This window comes from Pelecanus crispus, chromosome Z (genome assembly GCF_030463565.1).
Source record: "Pelecanus crispus isolate bPelCri1 chromosome Z, bPelCri1.pri, whole genome shotgun sequence".
Taxonomy (NCBI): Eukaryota; Metazoa; Chordata; class Aves; order Pelecaniformes; family Pelecanidae; genus Pelecanus; species Pelecanus crispus.
Genome location: NC_134676.1, coordinates 10,523,336 through 10,544,997, shown reverse-complemented (window position 1 = coordinate 10,544,997; position 21,662 = coordinate 10,523,336). Strand labels below are relative to the sequence as shown.

The window sequence follows — 21,662 nt, the reverse complement described above, 5'->3', positions numbered from 1 at the left end:
ACGGGTCTTTATTGTCGGTCAAATAAATAGGTGAATAAATAGATAGAAAGCATTGTCAAAATAAATAGGGTAAGTTCTATAAATAGAGGAGGAGTCGGTGGAGGCTGAGGGTGCAGGGCCGTCCTTGGAGCGCCCCTGTGCGCGGGCGAGGGGAGGCGGGAGGCCAGAGGTGGGGCTGGGGCGGTGGTCCAGAAGTGGCGTGGTGGTGGGTGGTGGTGTGTGGGGCCGTGCGGGTCGTGTCGGGGTGTTTGGGCTAATTGGGCGTGGAGCGGGTGAGGTTGTGGAGGCGTTGGAAGCAGAGGCGAGCTTCGAGGCAGACGTGGTCCCAGGCGCAGGCGCTGTGGTTGTGGGTGCGGAGGAAGTCGCGGATGCGCCCAAAGTACTTTTCGATGCCGAGCAGCAGGTTGCGGGGCCCTTGGCCTTGGGAGAGCGTGGGGTTGGCTGGCGGGCATTGCTGGAGCTGCTGGATGCGGTGGTGGAGGCCGCTGAGGAGTTGCCGTCGTGCCGTGGCGTCCCAGTGCTGTGGGGTGTTGGGTCCGCTGAGGGTGTCGAAGAGGTGCTGGAGGATGCGGAGGGCGGTGGCGTCGGCTTGCTGCGGGTGGCTGGCGTGGAGGAGGGTGTCGGGGAAGGGGAAGGGGGCGTGCTGGTGGTGGCATGTCTGCGGCGGGCTGGGAGCCATGTGCTGGAGGAGCCGGAGGCCGTGCCAGGGGAAGGTGGTGTCTCGGGGACGCAGGTGTTGGCAGGCGAGGGCGGAGGCGAGAGCCGTGAGGAGGAGCAGGAGCGCCGGGGCGCCGTGCGGCAGGCGGGGCTGTGGGGTTGCGGGCGCAGCCATGGTGGGGCTGTGGGTGGTGCTGGGCAGGAGCGCGGTGAGGCTTGCTGGTGGTGCGGGTGGGCGCCGTGCTTGGGGTGCTGCCGGGTGGCCGGCTTTATGTGGCGCGTCGGCTTTCCCTTCCTCGCTTTCTGAGTGCAGCGAGTTTCCGTCTGTGGTTTTCGTTTTTGGCCGGTGGCTGTGGTGGTCGTGGGGAAGTGCGTTGTCGGGGTGGCCGTGCGTGGGGAGGTGGTCTGTGGTGGTTGCGTGGGGGATGCGAAAGCGCTGGGGCAGAGGCCTTGTGGGCAGCTGTGTCGGGGCGGTGTGTGAGGGTTTCCCTGCTGCCCGCGGGGCGAGCTGTGGTGGCTGTTTTCTGGAGGGGAGTGAGGTTTGCCTTCCTGCCGCGGTGTCTTTTCCGGCTGTAGCGGGCTGGTGTTGGTTGTGGTGTGTTTTGCTTTTGCTTGGGGCTCGCCGTTGTTTCCATCTTAGCTGGTGTTGTCTTTTTGTGGCGGGAAGGGTTGGGAAGTGATGTCGCTTGGCAGAGCCTGGGGAGAGCCCCTGCTGGAGCGCGGGCCTGGGGGTGGCGTGGGCGGCTTGCGAGGCGGTGGCTGTGGGTGTAGGCACTTGAGGGTTGGCTGTGTTTGCGGCTGGAGCTGCCCCAGGTCCTGCATTTGAAGCTGATGAGGATGGGGAGGAAAGGCTTGAGGAGCAAGGGAAGGGCTTTGCCGCCGCCGCCGCCGCTGCTGCTGCTGCGCTGGGTCGCTGTCTGTGTTGCGGCGCGTGTGCCCCTGTAGCAGGGGTCCTGTTGTGTTTTGTCGTCCTCCTTTGCGTGAGGTGTCTGGAGAGCAAAGAAGACAATGTCCCCCGTGAGCGAAGGGTCTTGCGTTTGGGCTGGCGTGAGCCCCGGCGGCCCTGGAGGAGGGGTGTGCAAGAGTCCTGTGGCGGTGGAGCCGAGCCGGCTGATGTAGTTCTAGAGCTGTGGTGGGAGGAGGAGGAGGAGGAGCTGGGGGTTGCACTCGCTGAGGTTTCTGGGTCCCTTGCAACAGCAAGGGTCATGGCATGATAGAATCGTTTAGGTTGGAAAAGACCTTTAAGATCACGCAGTCCAACCGTTAACCTAAGACTCCCAAGTCCACCACTAAACGGTTTCAGGGCAGAGTAATAATTTCACGTTTCCTGGCTTGGTGGCTGGATTATCTTTTACTGCAAGTAAAAACTAGGAGTCGTTAAGGTTGGAAAGGATCTCCAAGATCAGCAGTGCAAGCCTCAACCCAACACCGCCGTGCCTACTAAACCGTGTCCCAGAGTGCCACGTCTAGGCGTGTTTTGAAGAGGCGCGGGGATGGTGACTCCACCGCCTCTCTGGGCAGCCTGTTCCAATGCTTGAGCACTCTTTCCGTGAAGAAATTTTTTGTGCTAGCCAAGCTAAACCTCCCGCAGCGCAGCTTGAGGCCGTTTCCTCTCGTCCTGGCGCCACCTCCTTGGGAGAAGAGACCAACAGCCACCTGGCTACAGCCTCCGTTCGGGTGGTTGTGGAGAGCGACCTTATGGTCTCCGCTCGGCCTCGTCTTCTCCAGACGAAAGAATCCCAGTTCCCTGAGCAGCGGCTCCTCATAAGACTTGCTCTCCAGAGCCTTCAGCGGCTTCGTTGCCCTTCCCTGGCCACGCTGCAGCACCTCAATGTCTTTCCTGGAGTGAGGGGCCCAAAACCGGACACGGTATTTGAGGTGCGTCCTCACCAGTGCCGAGTACAGGGGGACGATCGCTTCCCTGCTCCTGCTGGCCACGCTGTTCCCGACAGAAGCCAGGATGCCGTTGGCCGCCTTGGCCAGGTGGGCACACTGCTGGCTCCTGTTGAGCCGGCTGTCGAGGGACACCGCCAGGTCCTTTTGCGCCGGGCAGCTTTCCAGCCCCTGTTCCCCAAGGCTGTGGCGTTGCATGGGGTCACGTTGCGCTCGTGCGAGAGGCGCTGCCAGGTGTTTTCTGAAAGCTTTTGGAGCGGGGGAAAGATGTGTGTGGCGGTGGTGGCAGGGCGGTGGCGGGCTGGGAGCCACGGTGTTGTCAGGCAGCGTTGCGTTGGTGGGTGCCGTGCTTGGGGTGCTGGCACGTGGCGTAGGTGGGTGCCGTCACTGGAGGAGGTGGGCTGACGTTGGAGGTCGGTGGCTGGACCTTGTCGCTGTTGCCCTGGAAGAGTTGGTGCTGCGAGGTGTTTTCTAGCAGCGCAACGAGAGGGTTGTCGTGAGAAATGGCCAAAGCGTGGAGAGCAGGGGACCTGGGGCTGGTGAAAGCGATCTGTGCCGTGCCGGCCCTGCATCGAATCGTCGCGGGGTGTGGGTTGGGAGGGACCTTTAAAGGTGATGTGGTCCGACGCCCCAGCCATGAGGTGGGGACGTGTTTGACTCGATGAGGCTGCTCAGAGCCCCGTGCAAGCTGAGCTTGAACGTTTCCGGGGACGGGGCACCTACCGCGTGTGTGCCCGCGTTTCAGCACCCTGACGGTAGAAAACGTCTTCCTTGCGTGTAGGCTGCATCTGCCCTCTTTCGGCTTAAAACACCTCCCCCTCGTGCGGTCGCTCCAGGCGCTATCGAAAAGCCTGTCGGCAGCTTTGTTGCGAGCCCCGTTTAGGTATTGAAAGGCCGCAGGGAGGTCTCCCCGGAGCCTTGCCTTCTGCAGGCTGAAGAAGCCCAACTGTGTCAGCCTTTCCTTGTAGCAGGAGAGGTGTTCCACCCTCTGATGACGCTTGTGGCCCTCCTGTGCTGGAGGCCGAGGTGGTTGAGCAGGTGGGTGTCGTCCTTGTAGTGAGGACGATCTCGAGAGCTGCTGCTCAGTGGGTCTAAAGCGGTCTGGAAGGGGGTAAGTGTGGAGGAGACGAGGGCCGAGGAGAGGATTCTGCTGCGGATGGCTAAAGCCTGTCGGAGGTTTTTCAGAGAGGCTGAGTGAGGAAGGTGCCTGGTTGGGGAGGCGGCAAAGAGAAGAGTGGGCACGGGATGTGCAGAGCCCTGTTTGGCGCGGGGCTTGGAGTAGGTGTTGAGTGGAGGTGTCTTGCCCCCCGCCAGGCCAAAGGCTCGTTCCCGTGGTTGTGAGGCAAGAGGCAGTGGCAAGCTTTTTGCAACGGGTCTTTATTGTCGGTCAAATAAATAGGTGAATAAATAGATAGAAAGCATTGTCAAAATAAATAGGGTAAGTTCTATAAATAGAGGAGGAGTCGGTGGAGGCTGAGGGTGCAGGGCCGTCCTTGGAGCGCCCCTGTGCGCGGGCGAGGGGAGGCGGGAGGCCAGAGGTGGGGCTGGGGCGGTGGTCCAGAAGTGGCGTGGTGGTGGGTGGTGGTGTGTGGGGCCGTGCGGGTCGTGTCGGGGTGTTTGGGCTAATTGGGCGTGGAGCGGGTGAGGTTGTGGAGGCGTTGGAAGCAGAGGCGAGCTTCGAGGCAGACGTGGTCCCAGGCGCAGGCGCTGTGGTTGTGGGTGCGGAGGAAGTCGCGGATGCGCCCAAAGTACTTTTCGATGCCGAGCAGCAGGTTGCGGGGCCCTTGGCCTTGGGAGAGCGTGGGGTTGGCTGGCGGGCATTGCTGGAGCTGCTGGATGCGGTGGTGGAGGCCGCTGAGGAGTTGCCGTCGTGCCGTGGCGTCCCAGTGCTGTGGGGTGTTGGGTCCGCTGAGGGTGTCGAAGAGGTGCTGGAGGATGCGGAGGGCGGTGGCGTCGGCTTGCTGCGGGTGGCTGGCGTGGAGGAGGGTGTCGGGGAAGGGGAAGGGGGCGTGCTGGTGGTGGCATGTCTGCGGCGGGCTGGGAGCCATGTGCTGGAGGAGCCGGAGGCCGTGCCAGGGGAAGGTGGTGTCTCGGGGACGCAGGTGTTGGCAGGCGAGGGCGGAGGCGAGAGCCGTGAGGAGGAGCAGGAGCGCCGGGGTGCCGTGCGGCAGGCGGGGCTGTGGGGTTGCGGGCGCAGCCATGGTGGGGCTGTGGGTGGTGCTGGGCAGGAGCGCGGTGAGGCTTGCTGGTGGTGCGGGTGGGCGCCGTGCTTGGGGTGCTGCCGGGTGGCCGGCTTTATGTGGCGCGTCGGCTTTCCCTTCCTCGCTTTCTGAGTGCAGCGAGTTTCCGTCTGTGGTTTTCGTTTTTGGCCGGTGGCTGTGGTGGTCGTGGGGAAGTGCGTTGTCGGGGTGGCCGTGCGTGGGGAGGTGGTCTGTGGTGGTTGCGTGGGGGATGCGAAAGCGCTGGGGCAGAGGCCTTGTGGGCAGCTGTGTCGGGGCGGTGTGTGAGGGTTTCCCTGCTGCCCGCGGGGCGAGCTGTGGTGGCTGTTTTCTGGAGGGGAGTGAGGTTTGCCTTCCTGCCGCGGTGTCTTTTCCGGCTGTAGCGGGCTGGTGTTGGTTGTGGTGTGTTTTGCTTTTGCTTGGGGCTCGCCGTTGTTTCCATCTTAGCTGGTGTTGTCTTTTTGTGGCGGGAAGGGTTGGGAAGTGATGTCGCTTGGCAGAGCCTGGGGAGAGCCCCTGCTGGAGCGCGGGCCTGGGGGTGGCGTGGGCGGCTTGCGAGGCGGTGGCTGTGGGTGTAGGCACTTGAGGGTTGGCTGTGTTTGCGGCTGGAGCTGCCCCAGGTCCTGCATTTGAAGCTGATGAGGATGGGGAGGAAAGGCTTGAGGAGCAAGGGAAGGGCTTTGCCGCCGCCGCCGCCGCTGCTGCTGCTGCGCTGGGTCGCTGTCTGTGTTGCGGCGCGTGTGCCCCTGTAGCAGGGGTCCTGTTGTGTTTTGTCGTCCTCCTTTGCGTGAGGTGTCTGGAGAGCAAAGAAGACAATGTCCCCCGTGAGCGAAGGGTCTTGCGTTTGGGCTGGCGTGAGCCCCGGCGGCCCTGGAGGAGGGGTGTGCAAGAGTCCTGTGGCGGTGGAGCCGAGCCGGCTGATGTAGTTCTAGAGCTGTGGTGGGAGGAGGAGGAGGAGGAGCTGGGGGTTGCACTCGCTGAGGTTTCTGGGTCCCTTGCAACAGCAAGGGTCATGGCATGATAGAATCGTTTAGGTTGGAAAAGACCTTTAAGATCACGCAGTCCAACCGTTAACCTAAGACTCCCAAGTCCACCACTAAACGGTTTCAGGGCAGAGTAATAATTTCACGTTTCCTGGCTTGGTGGCTGGATTATCTTTTACTGCAAGTAAAAACTAGGAGTCGTTAAGGTTGGAAAGGATCTCCAAGATCAGCAGTGCAAGCCTCAACCCAACACCGCCGTGCCTACTAAACCGTGTCCCAGAGTGCCACGTCTAGGCGTGTTTTGAAGAGGCGCGGGGATGGTGACTCCACCGCCTCTCTGGGCAGCCTGTTCCAATGCTTGAGCACTCTTTCCGTGAAGAAATTTTTTGTGCTAGCCAAGCTAAACCTCCCGCAGCGCAGCTTGAGGCCGTTTCCTCTCGTCCTGGCGCCACCTCCTTGGGAGAAGAGACCAACAGCCACCTGGCTACAGCCTCCGTTCGGGTGGTTGTGGAGAGCGACCTTATGGTCTCCGCTCGGCCTCGTCTTCTCCAGACGAAAGAATCCCAGTTCCCTGAGCAGCGGCTCCTCATAAGACTTGCTCTCCAGAGCCTTCAGCGGCTTCGTTGCCCTTCCCTGGCCACGCTGCAGCACCTCAATGTCTTTCCTGGAGTGAGGGGCCCAAAACCGGACACGGTATTTGAGGTGCGTCCTCACCAGTGCCGAGTACAGGGGGACGATCGCTTCCCTGCTCCTGCTGGCCACGCTGTTCCCGACAGAAGCCAGGATGCCGTTGGCCGCCTTGGCCAGGTGGGCACACTGCTGGCTCCTGTTGAGCCGGCTGTCGAGGGACACCGCCAGGTCCTTTTGCGCCGGGCAGCTTTCCAGCCCCTGTTCCCCAAGGCTGTGGCGTTGCATGGGGTCACGTTGCGCTCGTGCGAGAGGCGCTGCCAGGTGTTTTCTGAAAGCTTTTGGAGCGGGGGAAAGATGTGTGTGGCGGTGGTGGCAGGGCGGTGGCGGGCTGGGAGCCACGGTGTTGTCAGGCAGCGTTGCGTTGGTGGGTGCCGTGCTTGGGGTGCTGGCACGTGGCGTAGGTGGGTGCCGTCACTGGAGGAGGTGGGCTGACGTTGGAGGTCGGTGGCTGGACCTTGTCGCTGTTGCCCTGGAAGAGTTGGTGCTGCGAGGTGTTTTCTAGCAGCGCAACGAGAGGGTTGTCGTGAGAAATGGCCAAAGCGTGGAGAGCAGGGGACCTGGGGCTGGTGAAAGCGATCTGTGCCGTGCCGGCCCTGCATCGAATCGTCGCGGGGTGTGGGTTGGGAGGGACCTTTAAAGGTGATGTGGTCCGACGCCCCAGCCATGAGGTGGGGACGTGTTTGACTCGATGAGGCTGCTCAGAGCCCCGTGCAAGCTGAGCTTGAACGTTTCCGGGGACGGGGCACCTACCGCGTGTGTGCCCGCGTTTCAGCACCCTGACGGTAGAAAACGTCTTCCTTGCGTGTAGGCTGCATCTGCCCTCTTTCGGCTTAAAACACCTCCCCCTCGTGCGGTCGCTCCAGGCGCTATCGAAAAGCCTGTCGGCAGCTTTGTTGCGAGCCCCGTTTAGGTATTGAAAGGCCGCAGGGAGGTCTCCCCGGAGCCTTGCCTTCTGCAGGCTGAAGAAGCCCAACTGTGTCAGCCTTTCCTTGTAGCAGGAGAGGTGTTCCACCCTCTGATGACGCTTGTGGCCCTCCTGTGCTGGAGGCCGAGGTGGTTGAGCAGGTGGGTGTCGTCCTTGTAGTGAGGACGATCTCGAGAGCTGCTGCTCAGTGGGTCTAAAGCGGTCTGGAAGGGGGTAAGTGTGGAGGAGACGAGGGCCGAGGAGAGGATTCTGCTGCGGATGGCTAAAGCCTGTCGGAGGTTTTTCAGAGAGGCTGAGTGAGGAAGGTGCCTGGTTGGGGAGGCGGCAAAGAGAAGAGTGGGCACGGGATGTGCAGAGCCCTGTTTGGCGCGGGGCTTGGAGTAGGTGTTGAGTGGAGGTGTCTTGCCCCCCGCCAGGCCAAAGGCTCGTTCCCGTGGTTGTGAGGCAAGAGGCAGTGGCAAGCTTTTTGCTGTTTGTGGAAGTGCGTTGGTGGGGTGGCCGTGCTTGGGGACGGCGGTGGCGGTGCTTTGCTCGTGCTGTGTTGGCGGGAGGCCGTTTTGGGGGGGGATGTTTGCTGCAGTGGTGTAGCGGGGGATGTGAGAGTGTAGGGGTAGCGATACATGGGGCAGTTGTGCTGCAGATGTGGGTTTTTTTGTGGTTTCCCTTTTCCGTCCCGGGCAGCTCTTATCCTTTTTGTTTCTCTGAATTTCCCTTCCTGCCCAAGTCTCTTTTCCTTATGTAATGCTCCAGCGTTGGTTGTGGGGTTTTACTTTCGGTACGTTTGTCCTCTTTGTTTTCATATGAATACATTGTTTGCTTTTACATTTTTGGAGATTTGTAAAATTCTGTGTTTCTCGGGAATCTCAGCAGCTCTCCTCAGTCCCGATGTCCTTTGAGGAAGTGGCTCTAGGTCTAAGCACTTTAGCACTGAATGTTTATTGATGAAGCTTCTACAGTCTCTTTGCTTCCCGTTCTTCAGTTTAAACCTCATTGTGATGGGGTGTAAGAAGTCTTTTCTAAGCTGTCGCTTATTGAAGAATGAAGGAGACGCAGCCAGAAGTATTTTTATGTAGCGTGATTTTTGCTATTTTTGCCAGTTCAGGACTTTTTTGTGACCACCGTGTCATTGTGCTGCGCGGAGGAAAAGGTCCTCTACAAAGAATTCCATTTTTCTGATTTCCAGTGTTTGCCTGATGCGACGCGTGTGGTTTTTGTTATGCCCTCATACTACTGGAAGTTCTTGATTTCTCTCTCTGTTTTTGTTGTGGTTTTTGGGCGGGTGTTTTGGTTTTTGGTTTGGTTTCCGCCCGCCCCTCCACTGTTCATGTATCATTTCTTTCCATTTTTTAAGTTTTTTTTTCAATGGCCTGTTTTGCTCTGGAGGTCCTGAGCGCATTCTGGTGGTGTCAGAGGAGGTTGCATATGGCCTTGTCCGGTGATGCTTTTGGATCTCTCTCCAGGGATGGACATCCTACAACCTCCCTGACCTCTCTTCTGGTGTCGCATCGTCTTCATCGTAAAGATGATAATAATGTGTTTCTTCTTTCCTGTTTGAATTCCCCGTGTTCCAGCTTGTGTCATTACCTCTCCTTCTCTGTTTTTATGGCTGCGGAGGGTTTCCTTTCTTCAGCCGCCTCAGAGAAGACAGAGCCAACGAGATCCCCCCTGCCTGGTGTCACAGGGTGTTTCTCATTAGAAGGAACATCAGGAGGACTGTAGTACAACGTGGAAGTTGCATTTTGAGGGGTCCTGCTGTGTTGCTGCCTGTATTTGGTCCTGCTTGTTTTCTCGCTCTCCAGCTGCATGGGAAGTGCCCCTTTGTGTTTGCATGGAGCAGTGTCCTTGCAGTGGTGTGGTGGTGGAGGTGGTGTGACCGAGCGTGGAGAACTACGTCTTTGTCCTGTGCGGGAGGAGGTCGGAGCTGCTGAGCTCTGCTGCTGTTGTCTTGCTCGGACTTAGCCGGGGAGGGCAAAGCACCCGGGTCAGATATTTTTGGGGTGGTGGTTGGAGGGTGAAGGAGCAGCTGGTGCTGGTGGTGCGTGGGCAGTTTCCTTCATGGGGAATGCTGTGCTGGTCTGTGCTGGTTGGTTTGAACCATGTTGGGTGGTGGCGTTGGGGAATGTAGCTTTTTGTTTGCTGAGGATGTGTTGGGACGAAGGCAGCCCAGGCCGATGTGTTCTATGTAGTGAGGCAGGTCGCCACGGCCACTGGTGTGTGAGCACAGGCGGGAGCGTCGTGGGCCAGTTGTGGTCGTTGTCGGAGAGCAATGAGCAGTCCTGGGCACCTTCTGTGTTTTTTGTGGCTTTTTGGCGCTTCTTGGGTGGGGTTAGTAGCACTGGGCTGCTGTGCCTTGTCCAAATCTCCACAGGCCTTGGTGGGTGCCCTCCTTGGCTCTTTGAGGTGCACCTTGTGCATGCCACGCTGCTTGGTCCCAAGCAGTGCTGTGGCATTGCTGAGTGGTTGTTTGTGATGGGGTGGTGGTTTGGAGGTGGCTTTCGTGTCTTGGCAGTGGGAGAGGGTTGGGAAGGGAGAGGGTAGGTGGTGGGAGAGGAGGAGCGTGTAGGGCAGGCGCAGTGTGGGCGAGCGTGTGCTCTCCAGCATCAGCGGGAGATGCCTGTGGGTTTGAAGGACCACGGTGGGTCCCTGCGAGTGGCTGGCCGTTCGAAGCCTTCGACCGGGGCTGGAGGCATTGGTGGGAGGGGCTGCAGGAGGGAAGCTGATCCCTGCCTGCGTGCAGAGACCCTGTCTTTGCCTGTCAGGTGTATGAATGATGACCACCTCTTTTCTTTTTTCTTTGTTTTGTTTTTGCAAAAAGTCTTTATTTCCAACAAGTGAATAAATAGATAGATAGATAAATAAATAAATAAATGGCCAGCCAAATAAATACATGCATAAATAAATAGAGTTCTGTGGTAATAGTCATTGGCGTGAGAGTCCCGCAGTGTCCATGGGGACCTTCCCCTCCATCAGGGGAGGTCGCAGTCCGGACAGGCCAGGTAACACCATGGGTAATAAGTAGCTCCCCTCTCCCCATCTCCTCGGGCTGTCCATGAGCGTGCAGCACAACGGGTCTTTATTGTCGGTCAAATAAATAGGTGAATAAATAGATAGAAAGCATTGTCAAAATAAATAGGGTAAGTTCTATAAATAGAGGAGGAGTCGGTGGAGGCTGAGGGTGCAGGGCCGTCCTTGGAGCGCCCCTGTGCGCGGGCGAGGGGAGGCGGGAGGCCAGAGGTGGGGCTGGGGCGGTGGTCCAGAAGTGGCGTGGTGGTGGGTGGTGGTGTGTGGGGCCGTGCGGGTCGTGTCGGGGTGTTTGGGCTAATTGGGCGTGGAGCGGGTGAGGTTGTGGAGGCGTTGGAAGCAGAGGCGAGCTTCGAGGCAGACGTGGTCCCAGGCGCAGGCGCTGTGGTTGTGGGTGCGGAGGAAGTCGCGGATGCGCCCAAAGTACTTTTCGATGCCGAGCAGCAGGTTGCGGGGCCCTTGGCCTTGGGAGAGCGTGGGGTTGGCTGGCGGGCATTGCTGGAGCTGCTGGATGCGGTGGTGGAGGCCGCTGAGGAGTTGCCGTCGTGCCGTGGCGTCCCAGTGCTGTGGGGTGTTGGGTCCGCTGAGGGTGTCGAAGAGGTGCTGGAGGATGCGGAGGGCGGTGGCGTCGGCTTGCTGCGGGTGGCTGGCGTGGAGGAGGGTGTCGGGGAAGGGGAAGGGGGCGTGCTGGTGGTGGCATGTCTGCGGCGGGCTGGGAGCCATGTGCTGGAGGAGCCGGAGGCCGTGCCAGGGGAAGGTGGTGTCTCGGGGACGCAGGTGTTGGCAGGCGAGGGCGGAGGCGAGAGCCGTGAGGAGGAGCAGGAGCGCCGGGGCGCCGTGCGGCAGGCGGGGCTGTGGGGTTGCGGGCGCAGCCATGGTGGGGCTGTGGGTGGTGCTGGGCAGGAGCGCGGTGAGGCTTGCTGGTGGTGCGGGTGGGCGCCGTGCTTGGGGTGCTGCCGGGTGGCCGGCTTTATGTGGCGCGTCGGCTTTCCCTTCCTCGCTTTCTGAGTGCAGCGAGTTTCCGTCTGTGGTTTTCGTTTTTGGCCGGTGGCTGTGGTGGTCGTGGGGAAGTGCGTTGTCGGGGTGGCCGTGCGTGGGGAGGTGGTCTGTGGTGGTTGCGTGGGGGATGCGAAAGCGCTGGGGCAGAGGCCTTGTGGGCAGCTGTGTCGGGGCGGTGTGTGAGGGTTTCCCTGCTGCCCGCGGGGCGAGCTGTGGTGGCTGTTTTCTGGAGGGGAGTGAGGTTTGCCTTCCTGCCGCGGTGTCTTTTCCGGCTGTAGCGGGCTGGTGTTGGTTGTGGTGTGTTTTGCTTTCGCTTGGGGCTCGCCGTTGTTTCCATCTTAGCTGGTGTTGTCTTTTTGTGGCGGGAAGGGTTGGGAAGTGATGTCGCTTGGCAGAGCCTGGGGAGAGCCCCTGCTGGAGCGCGGGCCTGGGGGTGGCGTGGGCGGCTTGCGAGGCGGTGGCTGTGGGTGTAGGCACTTGAGGGTTGGCTGTGTTTGCGGCTGGAGCTGCCCCAGGTCCTGCATTTGAAGCTGATGAGGATGGGGAGGAAAGGCTTGAGGAGCAAGGGAAGGGCTTTGCCGCCGCCGCCGCCGCCGCCGCCGCCGCTGCTGCTGCTGCGCTGGGTCGCTGTCTGTGTTGCGGCGCGTGTGCCCCTGTAGCAGGGGTCCTGTTGTGTTTTGTCGTCCTCCTTTGCGTGAGGTGTCTGGAGAGCAAAGAAGACAATGTCCCCCGTGAGCGAAGGGTCTTGCGTTTGGGCTGGCGTGAGCCCCGGCGGCCCTGGAGGAGGGGTGTGCAAGAGTCCTGTGGCGGTGGAGCCGAGCCGGCTGATGTAGTTCTAGAGCTGTGGTGGGAGGAGGAGGAGGAGGAGCTGGGGGTTGCACTCGCTGAGGTTTCTGGGTCCCTTGCAACAGCAAGGGTCATGGCATGATAGAATCGTTTAGGTTGGAAAAGACCTTTAAGATCACGCAGTCCAACCGTTAACCTAAGACTCCCAAGTCCACCACTAAACGGTTTCAGGGCAGAGTAATAATTTCACGTTTCCTGGCTTGGTGGCTGGATTATCTTTTACTGCAAGTAAAAACTAGGAGTCGTTAAGGTTGGAAAGGATCTCCAAGATCAGCAGTGCAAGCCTCAACCCAACACCGCCGTGCCTACTAAACCGTGTCCCAGAGTGCCACGTCTAGGCGTGTTTTGAAGAGGCGCGGGGATGGTGACTCCACCGCCTCTCTGGGCAGCCTGTTCCAATGCTTGAGCACTCTTTCCGTGAAGAAATTTTTTGTGCTAGCCAAGCTAAACCTCCCGCAGCGCAGCTTGAGGCCGTTTCCTCTCGTCCTGGCGCCACCTCCTTGGGAGAAGAGACCAACAGCCACCTGGCTACAGCCTCCGTTCGGGTGGTTGTGGAGAGCGACCTTATGGTCTCCGCTCGGCCTCGTCTTCTCCAGATGAAAGAATCCCAGTTCCCTGAGCAGCGGCTCCTCATAAGACTTGCTCTCCAGAGCCTTCAGCGGCTTCGTTGCCCTTCCCTGGCCACGCTGCAGCACCTCAATGTCTTTCCTGGAGTGAGGGGCCCAAAACCGGACACGGTATTTGAGGTGCGTCCTCACCAGTGCCGAGTACAGGGGGACGATCGCTTCCCTGCTCCTGCTGGCCACGCTGTTCCCGACAGAAGCCAGGATGCCGTTGGCCGCCTTGGCCAGGTGGGCACACTGCTGGCTCCTGTTGAGCCGGCTGTCGAGGGACACCGCCAGGTCCTTTTGCGCCGGGCAGCTTTCCAGCCCCTGTTCCCCAAGGCTGTGGCGTTGCATGGGGTCACGTTGCGCTCGTGCGAGAGGCGCTGCCAGGTGTTTTCTGAAAGCTTTTGGAGCGGGGGAAAGATGTGTGTGGCGGTGGTGGCAGGGCGGTGGCGGGCTGGGAGCCACGGTGTTGTCAGGCAGCGTTGCGTTGGTGGGTGCCGTGCTTGGGGTGCTGGCACGTGGCGTAGGTGGGTGCCGTCACTGGAGGAGGTGGGCTGACGTTGGAGGTCGGTGGCTGGACCTTGTCGCTGTTGCCCTGGAAGAGTTGGTGCTGCGAGGTGTTTTCTAGCAGCGCAACGAGAGGGTTGTCGTGAGAAATGGCCAAAGCGTGGAGAGCAGGGGACCTGGGGCTGGTGAAAGCGATCTGTGCCGTGCCGGCCCTGCATCGAATCGTCGCGGGGTGTGGGTTGGGAGGGACCTTTAAAGGTGATGTGGTCCGACGCCCCAGCCATGAGGTGGGGACGTGTTTGACTCGATGAGGCTGCTCAGAGCCCCGTGCAAGCTGAGCTTGAACGTTTCCGGGGACGGGGCACCTACCGCGTGTGTGCCCGCGTTTCAGCACCCTGACGGTAGAAAACGTCTTCCTTGCGTGTAGGCTGCATCTGCCCTCTTTCGGCTTAAAACACCTCCCCCTCGTGCGGTCGCTCCAGGCGCTATCGAAAAGCCTGTCGGCAGCTTTGTTGCGAGCCCCGTTTAGGTATTGAAAGGCCGCAGGGAGGTCTCCCCGGAGCCTTGCCTTCTGCAGGCTGAAGAAGCCCAACTGTGTCAGCCTTTCCTTGTAGCAGGAGAGGTGTTCCACCCTCTGATGACGCTTGTGGCCCTCCTGTGCTGGAGGCCGAGGTGGTTGAGCAGGTGGGTGTCGTCCTTGTAGTGAGGACGATCTCGAGAGCTGCTGCTCAGTGGGTCTAAAGCGGTCTGGAAGGGGGTAAGTGTGGAGGAGACGAGGGCCGAGGAGAGGATTCTGCTGCGGATGGCTAAAGCCTGTCGGAGGTTTTTCAGAGAGGCTGAGTGAGGAAGGTGCCTGGTTGGGGAGGCGGCAAAGAGAAGAGTGGGCACGGGATGTGCAGAGCCCTGTTTGGCGCGGGGCTTGGAGTAGGTGTTGAGTGGAGGTGTCTTGCCCCCCGCCAGGCCAAAGGCTCGTTCCCGTGGTTGTGAGGCAAGAGGCAGTGGCAAGCTTTTTGCAACGGGTCTTTATTGTCGGTCAAATAAATAGGTGAATAAATAGATAGAAAGCATTGTCAAAATAAATAGGGTAAGTTCTATAAATAGAGGAGGAGTCGGTGGAGGCTGAGGGTGCAGGGCCGTCCTTGGAGCGCCCCTGTGCGCGGGCGAGGGGAGGCGGGAGGCCAGAGGTGGGGCTGGGGCGGTGGTCCAGAAGTGGCGTGGTGGTGGGTGGTGGTGTGTGGGGCCGTGCGGGTCGTGTCGGGGTGTTTGGGCTAATTGGGCGTGGAGCGGGTGAGGTTGTGGAGGCGTTGGAAGCAGAGGCGAGCTTCGAGGCAGACGTGGTCCCAGGCGCAGGCGCTGTGGTTGTGGGTGCGGAGGAAGTCGCGGATGCGCCCAAAGTACTTTTCGATGCCGAGCAGCAGGTTGCGGGGCCCTTGGCCTTGGGAGAGCGTGGGGTTGGCTGGCGGGCATTGCTGGAGCTGCTGGATGCGGTGGTGGAGGCCGCTGAGGAGTTGCCGTCGTGCCGTGGCGTCCCAGTGCTGTGGGGTGTTGGGTCCGCTGAGGGTGTCGAAGAGGTGCTGGAGGATGCGGAGGGCGGTGGCGTCGGCTTGCTGCGGGTGGCTGGCGTGGAGGAGGGTGTCGGGGAAGGGGAAGGGGGCGTGCTGGTGGTGGCATGTCTGCGGCGGGCTGGGAGCCATGTGCTGGAGGAGCCGGAGGCCGTGCCAGGGGAAGGTGGTGTCTCGGGGACGCAGGTGTTGGCAGGCGAGGGCGGAGGCGAGAGCCGTGAGGAGGAGCAGGAGCGCCGGGGCGCCGTGCGGCAGGCGGGGCTGTGGGGTTGCGGGCGCAGCCATGGTGGGGCTGTGGGTGGTGCTGGGCAGGAGCGCGGTGAGGCTTGCTGGTGGTGCGGGTGGGCGCCGTGCTTGGGGTGCTGCCGGGTGGCCGGCTTTATGTGGCGCGTCGGCTTTCCCTTCCTCGCTTTCTGAGTGCAGCGAGTTTCCGTCTGTGGTTTTCGTTTTTGGCCGGTGGCTGTGGTGGTCGTGGGGAAGTGCGTTGTCGGGGTGGCCGTGCGTGGGGAGGTGGTCTGTGGTGGTTGCGTGGGGGATGCGAAAGCGCTGGGGCAGAGGCCTTGTGGGCAGCTGTGTCGGGGCGGTGTGTGAGGGTTTCCCTGCTGCCCGCGGGGCGAGCTGTGGTGGCTGTTTTCTGGAGGGGAGTGAGGTTTGCCTTCCTGCCGCGGTGTCTTTTCCGGCTGTAGCGGGCTGGTGTTGGTTGTGGTGTGTTTTGCTTTCGCTTGGGGCTCGCCGTTGTTTCCATCTTAGCTGGTGTTGTCTTTTTGTGGCGGGAAGGGTTGGGAAGTGATGTCGCTTGGCAGAGCCTGGGGAGAGCCCCTGCTGGAGCGCGGGCCTGGGGGTGGCGTGGGCGGCTTGCGAGGCGGTGGCTGTGGGTGTAGGCACTTGAGGGTTGGCTGTGTTTGCGGCTGGAGCTGCCCCAGGTCCTGCATTTGAAGCTGATGAGGATGGGGAGGAAAGGCTTGAGGAGCAAGGGAAGGGCTTTGCCGCCGCCGCCGCCGCCGCCGCTGCTGCTGCTGCGCTGGGTCGCTGTCTGTGTTGCGGCGCGTGTGCCCCTGTAGCAGGGGTCCTGTTGTGTTTTGTCGTCCTCCTTTGCGTGAGGTGTCTGGAGAGCAAAGAAGACAATGTCCCCCGTGAGCGAAGGGTCTTGCGTTTGGGCTGGCGTGAGCCCCGGCGGCCCTGGAGGAGGGGTGTGCAAGAGTCCTGTGGCGGTGGAGCCGAGCCGGCTGATGTAGTTCTAGAGCTGTGGTGGGAGGAGGAGGAGGAGGAGCTGGGGGTTGCACTCGCTGAGGTTTCTGGGTCCCTTGCAACAGCAAGGGTCATGGCATGATAGAATCGTTTAGGTTGGAAAAGACCTTTAAGATCACGCAGTCCAACCGTTAACCTAAGACTCCCAAGTCCACCACTAAACGGTTTCAGGGCAGAGTAATAATTTCACGTTTCCTGGCTTGGTGGCTGGATTATCTTTTACTGCAAGTAAAAACTAGGAGTCGTTAAGGTTGGAAAGGATCTCCAAGATCAGCAGTGCAAGCCTCAACCCAACACCGCCGTGCCTACTAAACCGTGTCCCAGAGTGCCACGTCTAGGCGTGTTTTGAAGAGGCGCGGGGATGGTGACTCCACCGCCTCTCTGGGCAGCCTGTTCCAATGCTTGAGCACTCTTTCCGTGAAGAAATTTTTTGTGCTAGCCAAGCTAAACCTCCCGCAGCGCAGCTTGAGGCCGTTTCCTCTCGTCCTGGCGCCACCTCCTTGGGAGAAGAGACCAACAGCCACCTGGCTACAGCCTCCGTTCGGGTGGTTGTGGAGAGCGACCTTATGGTCTCCGCTCGGCCTCGTCTTCTCCAGACGAAAGAATCCCAGTTCCCTGAGCAGCGGCTCCTCATAAGACTTGCTCTCCAGAGCCTTCAGCGGCTTCGTTGCCCTTCCCTGGCCACGCTGCAGCACCTCAATGTCTTTCCTGGAGTGAGGGGCCCAAAACCGGACACGGTATTTGAGGTGCGTCCTCACCAGTGCCGAGTACAGGGGGACGATCGCTTCCCTGCTCCTGCTGGCCACGCTGTTCCCGACAGAAGCCAGGATGCCGTTGGCCGCCTTGGCCAGGTGGGCACACTGCTGGCTCCTGTTGAGCCGGCTGTCGAGGGACACCGCCAGGTCCTTTTGCGCCGGGCAGCTTTCCAGCCCCTGTTCCCCAAGGCTGTGGCGTTGCATGGGGTCACGTTGCGCTCGTGCGAGAGGCGCTGCCAGGTGTTTTCTGAAAGCTTTTGGAGCGGGGGAAAGATGTGTGTGGCGGTGGTGGCAGGGCGGTGGCGGGCTGGGAGCCACGGTGTTGTCAGGCAGCGTTGCGTTGGTGGGTGCCGTGCTTGGGGTGCTGGCACGTGGCGTAGGTGGGTGCCGTCACTGGAGGAGGTGGGCTGACGTTGGAGGTCGGTGGCTGGACCTTGTCGCTGTTGCCCTGGAAGAGTTGGTGCTGCGAGGTGTTTTCTAGCAGCGCAACGAGAGGGTTGTCGTGAGAAATGGCCAAAGCGTGGAGAGCAGGGGACCTGGGGCTGGTGAAAGCGATCTGTGCCGTGCCGGCCCTGCATCGAATCGTCGCGGGGTGTGGGTTGGGAGGGACCTTTAAAGGTGATGTGGTCCGACGCCCCAGCCATGAGGTGGGGACGTGTTTGACTCGATGAGGCTGCTCAGAGCCCCGTGCAAGCTGAGCTTGAACGTTTCCGGGGACGGGGCACCTACCGCGTGTGTGCCCGCGTTTCAGCACCCTGACGGTAGAAAACGTCTTCCTTGCGTGTAGGCTGCATCTGCCCTCTTTCGGCTTAAAACACCTCCCCCTCGTGCGGTCGCTCCAGGCGCTATCGAAAAGCCTGTCGGCAGCTTTGTTGCGAGCCCCGTTTAGGTATTGAAAGGCCGCAGGGAGGTCTCCCCGGAGCCTTGCCTTCTGCAGGCTGAAGAAGCCCAACTGTGTCAGCCTTTCCTTGTAGCAGGAGAGGTGTTCCACCCTCTGATGACGCTTGTGGCCCTCCTGTGCTGGAGGCCGAGGTGGTTGAGCAGGTGGGTGTCGTCCTTGTAGTGAGGACGATCTCGAGAGCTGCTGCTCAGTGGGTCTAAAGCGGTCTGGAAGGGGGTAAGTGTGGAGGAGACGAGGGCCGAGGAGAGGATTCTGCTGCGGATGGCTAAAGCCTGTCGGAGGTTTTTCAGAGAGGCTGAGTGAGGAAGGTGCCTGGTTGGGGAGGCGGCAAAGAGAAGAGTGGGCACGGGATGTGCAGAGCCCTGTTTGGCGCGGGGCTTGGAGTAGGTGTTGAGTGGAGGTGTCTTGCCCCCCGCCAGGCCAAAGGCTCATTCCCGTGGTTGTGAGGCAAGAGGCAGTGGCAAGCTTTTTGCAACGGGTCTTTATTGTCGGTCAAATAAATAGGTGAATAAATAGATAGAAAGCATTGTCAAAATAAATAGGGTAAGTTCTATAAATAGAGGAGGAGTCGGTGGAGGCTGAGGGTGCAGGGCCGTCCTTGGAGCGCCCCTGTGCGCGGGCGAGGGGAGGCGGGAGGCCAGAGGTGGGGCTGGGGCGGTGGTCCAGAAGTGGCGTGGTGGTGGGTGGTGGTGTGTGGGGCCGTGCGGGTCGTGTCGGGGTGTTTGGGCTAATTGGGCGTGGAGCGGGTGAGGTTGTGGAGGCGTTGGAAGCAGAGGCGAGCTTCGAGGCAGACGTGGTCCCAGGCGCAGGCGCTGTGGTTGTGGGTGCGGAGGAAGTCGCGGATGCGCCCAAAGTACTTTTCGATGCCGAGCAGCAGGTTGCGGGGCCCTTGGCCTTGGGAGAGCGTGGGGTTGGCTGGCGGGCATTGCTGGAGCTGCTGGATGCGGTGGTGGAGGCCGCTGAGGAGTTGCCGTCGTGCCGTGGCGTCCCAGTGCTGTGGGGTGTTGGGTCCGCTGAGGGTGTCGAAGAGGTGCTGGAGGATGCGGAGGGCGGTGGCGTCGGCTTGCTGCGGGTGGCTGGCGTGGAGGAGGGTGTCGGGGAAGGGGAAGGGGGCGTGCTGGTGGTGGCATGTCTGCGGCGGGCTGGGAGCCATGTGCTGGAGGAGCCGGAGGCCGTGCCAGGGGAAGGTGGTGTCTCGGGGACGCAGGTGTTGGCAGGCGAGGGCGGAGGCGAGAGCCGTGAGGAGGAGCAGGAGCGCCGGGGCGCCGTGCGGCAGGCGGGGCTGTGGGGTTGCGGGCGCAGCCATGGTGGGGCTGTGGGTGGTGCTGGGCAGGAGCGCGGTGAGGCTTGCTGGTGGTGCGGGTGGGCGCCGTGCTTGGGGTGCTGCCGGGTGGCCGGCTTTATGTGGCGCGTCGGCTTTCCCTTCCTCGCTTTCTGAGTGCAGCGAGTTTCCGTCTGTGGTTTTCGTTTTTGGCCGGTGGCTGTGGTGGTCGTGGGGAAGTGCGTTGTCGGGGTGGCCGTGCGTGGGGAGGTGGTCTGTGGTGGTTGCGTGGGGGATGCGAAAGCGCTGGGGCAGAGGCCTTGTGGGCAGCTGTGTCGGGGCGGTGTGTGAGGGTTTCCCTGCTGCCCGCGGGGCGAGCTGTGGTGGCTGTTTTCTGGAGGGGAGTGAGGTTTGCCTTCCTGCCGCGGTGTCTTTTCCGGCTGTAGCGGGCTGGTGTTGGTTGTGGTGTGTTTTGCTTTCGCTTGGGGCTCGCCGTTGTTTCCATCTTAGCTGGTGTTGTCTTTTTGTGGCGGGAAGGGTTGGGAAGTGATGTCGCTTGGCAGAGCCTGGGGAGAGCCCCTGCTGGAGCGCGGGCCTGGGGGTGGCGTGGGCGGCTTGCGAGGCGGTGGCTGTGGGTGTAGGCACTTGAGGGTTGGCTGTGTTTGCGGCTGGAGCTGCCCCAGGTCCTGCATTTGAAGCTGATGAGGATGGGGAGGAAAGGCTTGAGGAGCAAGGGAAGGGCTTTGCCGCCGCCGCCGCCGCTGCTGCTGCTGCGCTGGGTCGCTGTCTGTGTTGCGGCGCGTGTGCCCCTGTAGCAGGGGTCCTGTTGTGTTTTGTCGTCCTCCTTTGCGTGAGGTGTCTGGAGAGCAAAGAAGACAATGTCCCCCGTGAGCGAAGGGTCTTGCGTTTGGGCTGGCGTGAGCCCCGGCGGCCCTGGAGGAGGGGTGTGCAAGAGTCCTGTGGCGGTGGAGCCGAGCCGGCTGATGTAGTTCTAGAGCTGTGGTGGGAGGAGGAGGAGGAGGAGCTGGGGGTTGCACTCGCTGAGGTTTCTGGGTCCCTTGCAACAGCAAGGGTCATGGCATGATAGAATCGTTTAGGTTGGAAAAGACCTTTAAGATCACGCAGTCCAACCGTTAACCTAAGACTCCCAAGTCCACCACTAAACGGTTTCAGGGCAGAGTAATAATTTCACGTTTCCTGGCTTGGTGGCTGGATTATCTTTTACTGCAAGTAAAAACTAGGAGTCGTTAAGGTTGGAAAGGATCTCCAAGATCAGCAGTGCAAGCCTCAACCCAACACCGCCGTGCCTACTAAACCGTGTCCCAGAGTGCCACGTCTAGGCGTGTTTTGAAGAGGCGCGGGGATGGTGACTCCACCGCCTCTCTGGGCAGCCTGTTCCAATGCTTGAGCACTCTTTCCGTGAAGAAATTTTTTGTGCTAGCCAAGCTAAACCTCCCGCAGCGCAGCTTGAGGCCGTTTCCTCTCGTCCTGGCGCCACCTCCTTGGGAGAAGAGACCAACAGCCACCTGGCTACAGCCTCCGTTCGGGTGGTTGTGGAGAGCGACCTTATGGTCTCCGCTCGGCCTCGTCTTCTCCAGACGAAAGAATCCCAGTTCCCTGAGCAGCGGCTCCTCATAAGACTTGCTCTCCAGAGCCTTCAGCGGCTTCGTTGCCCTTCCCTGGCCACGCTGCAGCACCTCAATGTCTTTCCTGGAGTGAGGGGCCCAAAACCGGACACGGTATTTGAGGTGCGTCCTCACCAGTGCCGAGTACAGGGGGACGATCGCTTCCCTGCTCCTGCTGGCCACGCTGTTCCCGACAGAAGCCAGGATGCCGTTGGCCGCCTTGGCCAGGTGGGCACACTGCTGGCTCCTGTTGAGCCGGCTGTCGAGGGACACCGCCAGGTCCTTTTGCGCCGGGCAGCTTTCCAGCCCCTGTTCCCCAAGGCTGTGGCGTTGCATGGGGTCACGTTGCGCTCGTGCGAGAGGCGCTGCCAGGTGTTTTCTGAAAGCTTTTGGAGCGGGGGAAAGATGTGTGTGGCGGTGGTGGCAGGGCGGTGGCGGGCTGGGAGCCACGGTGTTGTCAGGCAGCGTTGCGTTGGTGGGTGCCGTGCTTGGGGTGCTGGCACGTGGCGTAGGTGGGTGCCGTCACTGGAGGAGGTGGGCTGACGTTGGAGGTCGGTGGCTGGACCTTGTCGCTGTTGCCCTGGAAGAGTTGGTGCTGCGAGGTGTTTTCTAGCAGCGCAACGAGAGGGTTGTCGTGAGAAATGGCCAAAGCGTGGAGAGCAGGGGACCTGGGGCTGGTGAAAGCGATCTGTGCCGTGCCGGCCCTGCATCGAATCGTCGCGGGGTGTGGGTTGGGAGGGACCTTTAAAGGTGATGTGGTCCGACGCCCCAGCCATGAGGTGGGGACGTGTTTGACTCGATGAGGCTGCTCAGAGCCCCGTGCAAGCTGAGCTTGAACGTTTCCGGGGACGGGGCACCTACCGCGTGTGTGCCCGCGTTTCAGCACCCTGACGGTAGAAAACGTCTTCCTTGCGTGTAGGCTGCATCTGCCCTCTTTCGGCTTAAAACACCTCCCCCTCGTG

The 21,662-nt window shown here is 60.9% G+C and overlaps 6 protein-coding genes across 7 annotated transcripts in view; 1 reads left to right on the top strand and 5 right to left on the bottom strand.

Annotated features, from left to right (window-relative positions):
- The window catches only part of UBAP2 (ubiquitin associated protein 2), a 248,076-nt gene that overhangs the window by 133,832 nt on the left and 92,582 nt on the right, over positions 1-21,662 (top strand). The window lies entirely within an intron of this gene.
- On the bottom strand, positions 254-832 carry LOC142596677 (interferon-like). Its single transcript, XM_075726622.1, has one exon. It carries the CDS (start codon positions 830-832, stop codon positions 254-256), a length of 579 nt encoding a protein of 192 aa, XP_075582737.1.
- Positions 4,173-4,751, bottom strand: LOC142596750 (interferon-like). The gene has a single exon (XM_075727163.1). The coding sequence runs from the start codon at positions 4,749-4,751 to the stop codon at positions 4,173-4,175; it is 579 nt and encodes a 192-aa protein (XP_075583278.1).
- On the bottom strand, positions 10,686-11,264 carry LOC142596656 (interferon-like). The gene has a single exon (XM_075726582.1). It carries the CDS (start codon positions 11,262-11,264, stop codon positions 10,686-10,688), a length of 579 nt encoding a protein of 192 aa, XP_075582697.1.
- Positions 14,617-15,195, bottom strand: LOC142596657 (interferon-like). The gene has a single exon (XM_075726583.1). It carries the CDS (start codon positions 15,193-15,195, stop codon positions 14,617-14,619), a length of 579 nt encoding a protein of 192 aa, XP_075582698.1.
- On the bottom strand, positions 18,542-19,120 carry LOC142596658 (interferon-like). Its single transcript, XM_075726584.1, has one exon. The coding sequence runs from the start codon at positions 19,118-19,120 to the stop codon at positions 18,542-18,544; it is 579 nt and encodes a 192-aa protein (XP_075582699.1).

Coding starts and splice junctions, on each gene's coding strand:
- LOC142596677 (XM_075726622.1), bottom strand. CDS start 832: ATGGCTGCGCCCGCAACCCCACAGCCCCGCCTGCCGCACGGCGCCCCG.
- LOC142596750 (XM_075727163.1), bottom strand. CDS start 4,751: ATGGCTGCGCCCGCAACCCCACAGCCCCGCCTGCCGCACGGCACCCCG.
- LOC142596656 (XM_075726582.1), bottom strand. CDS start 11,264: ATGGCTGCGCCCGCAACCCCACAGCCCCGCCTGCCGCACGGCGCCCCG.
- LOC142596657 (XM_075726583.1), bottom strand. CDS start 15,195: ATGGCTGCGCCCGCAACCCCACAGCCCCGCCTGCCGCACGGCGCCCCG.
- LOC142596658 (XM_075726584.1), bottom strand. CDS start 19,120: ATGGCTGCGCCCGCAACCCCACAGCCCCGCCTGCCGCACGGCGCCCCG.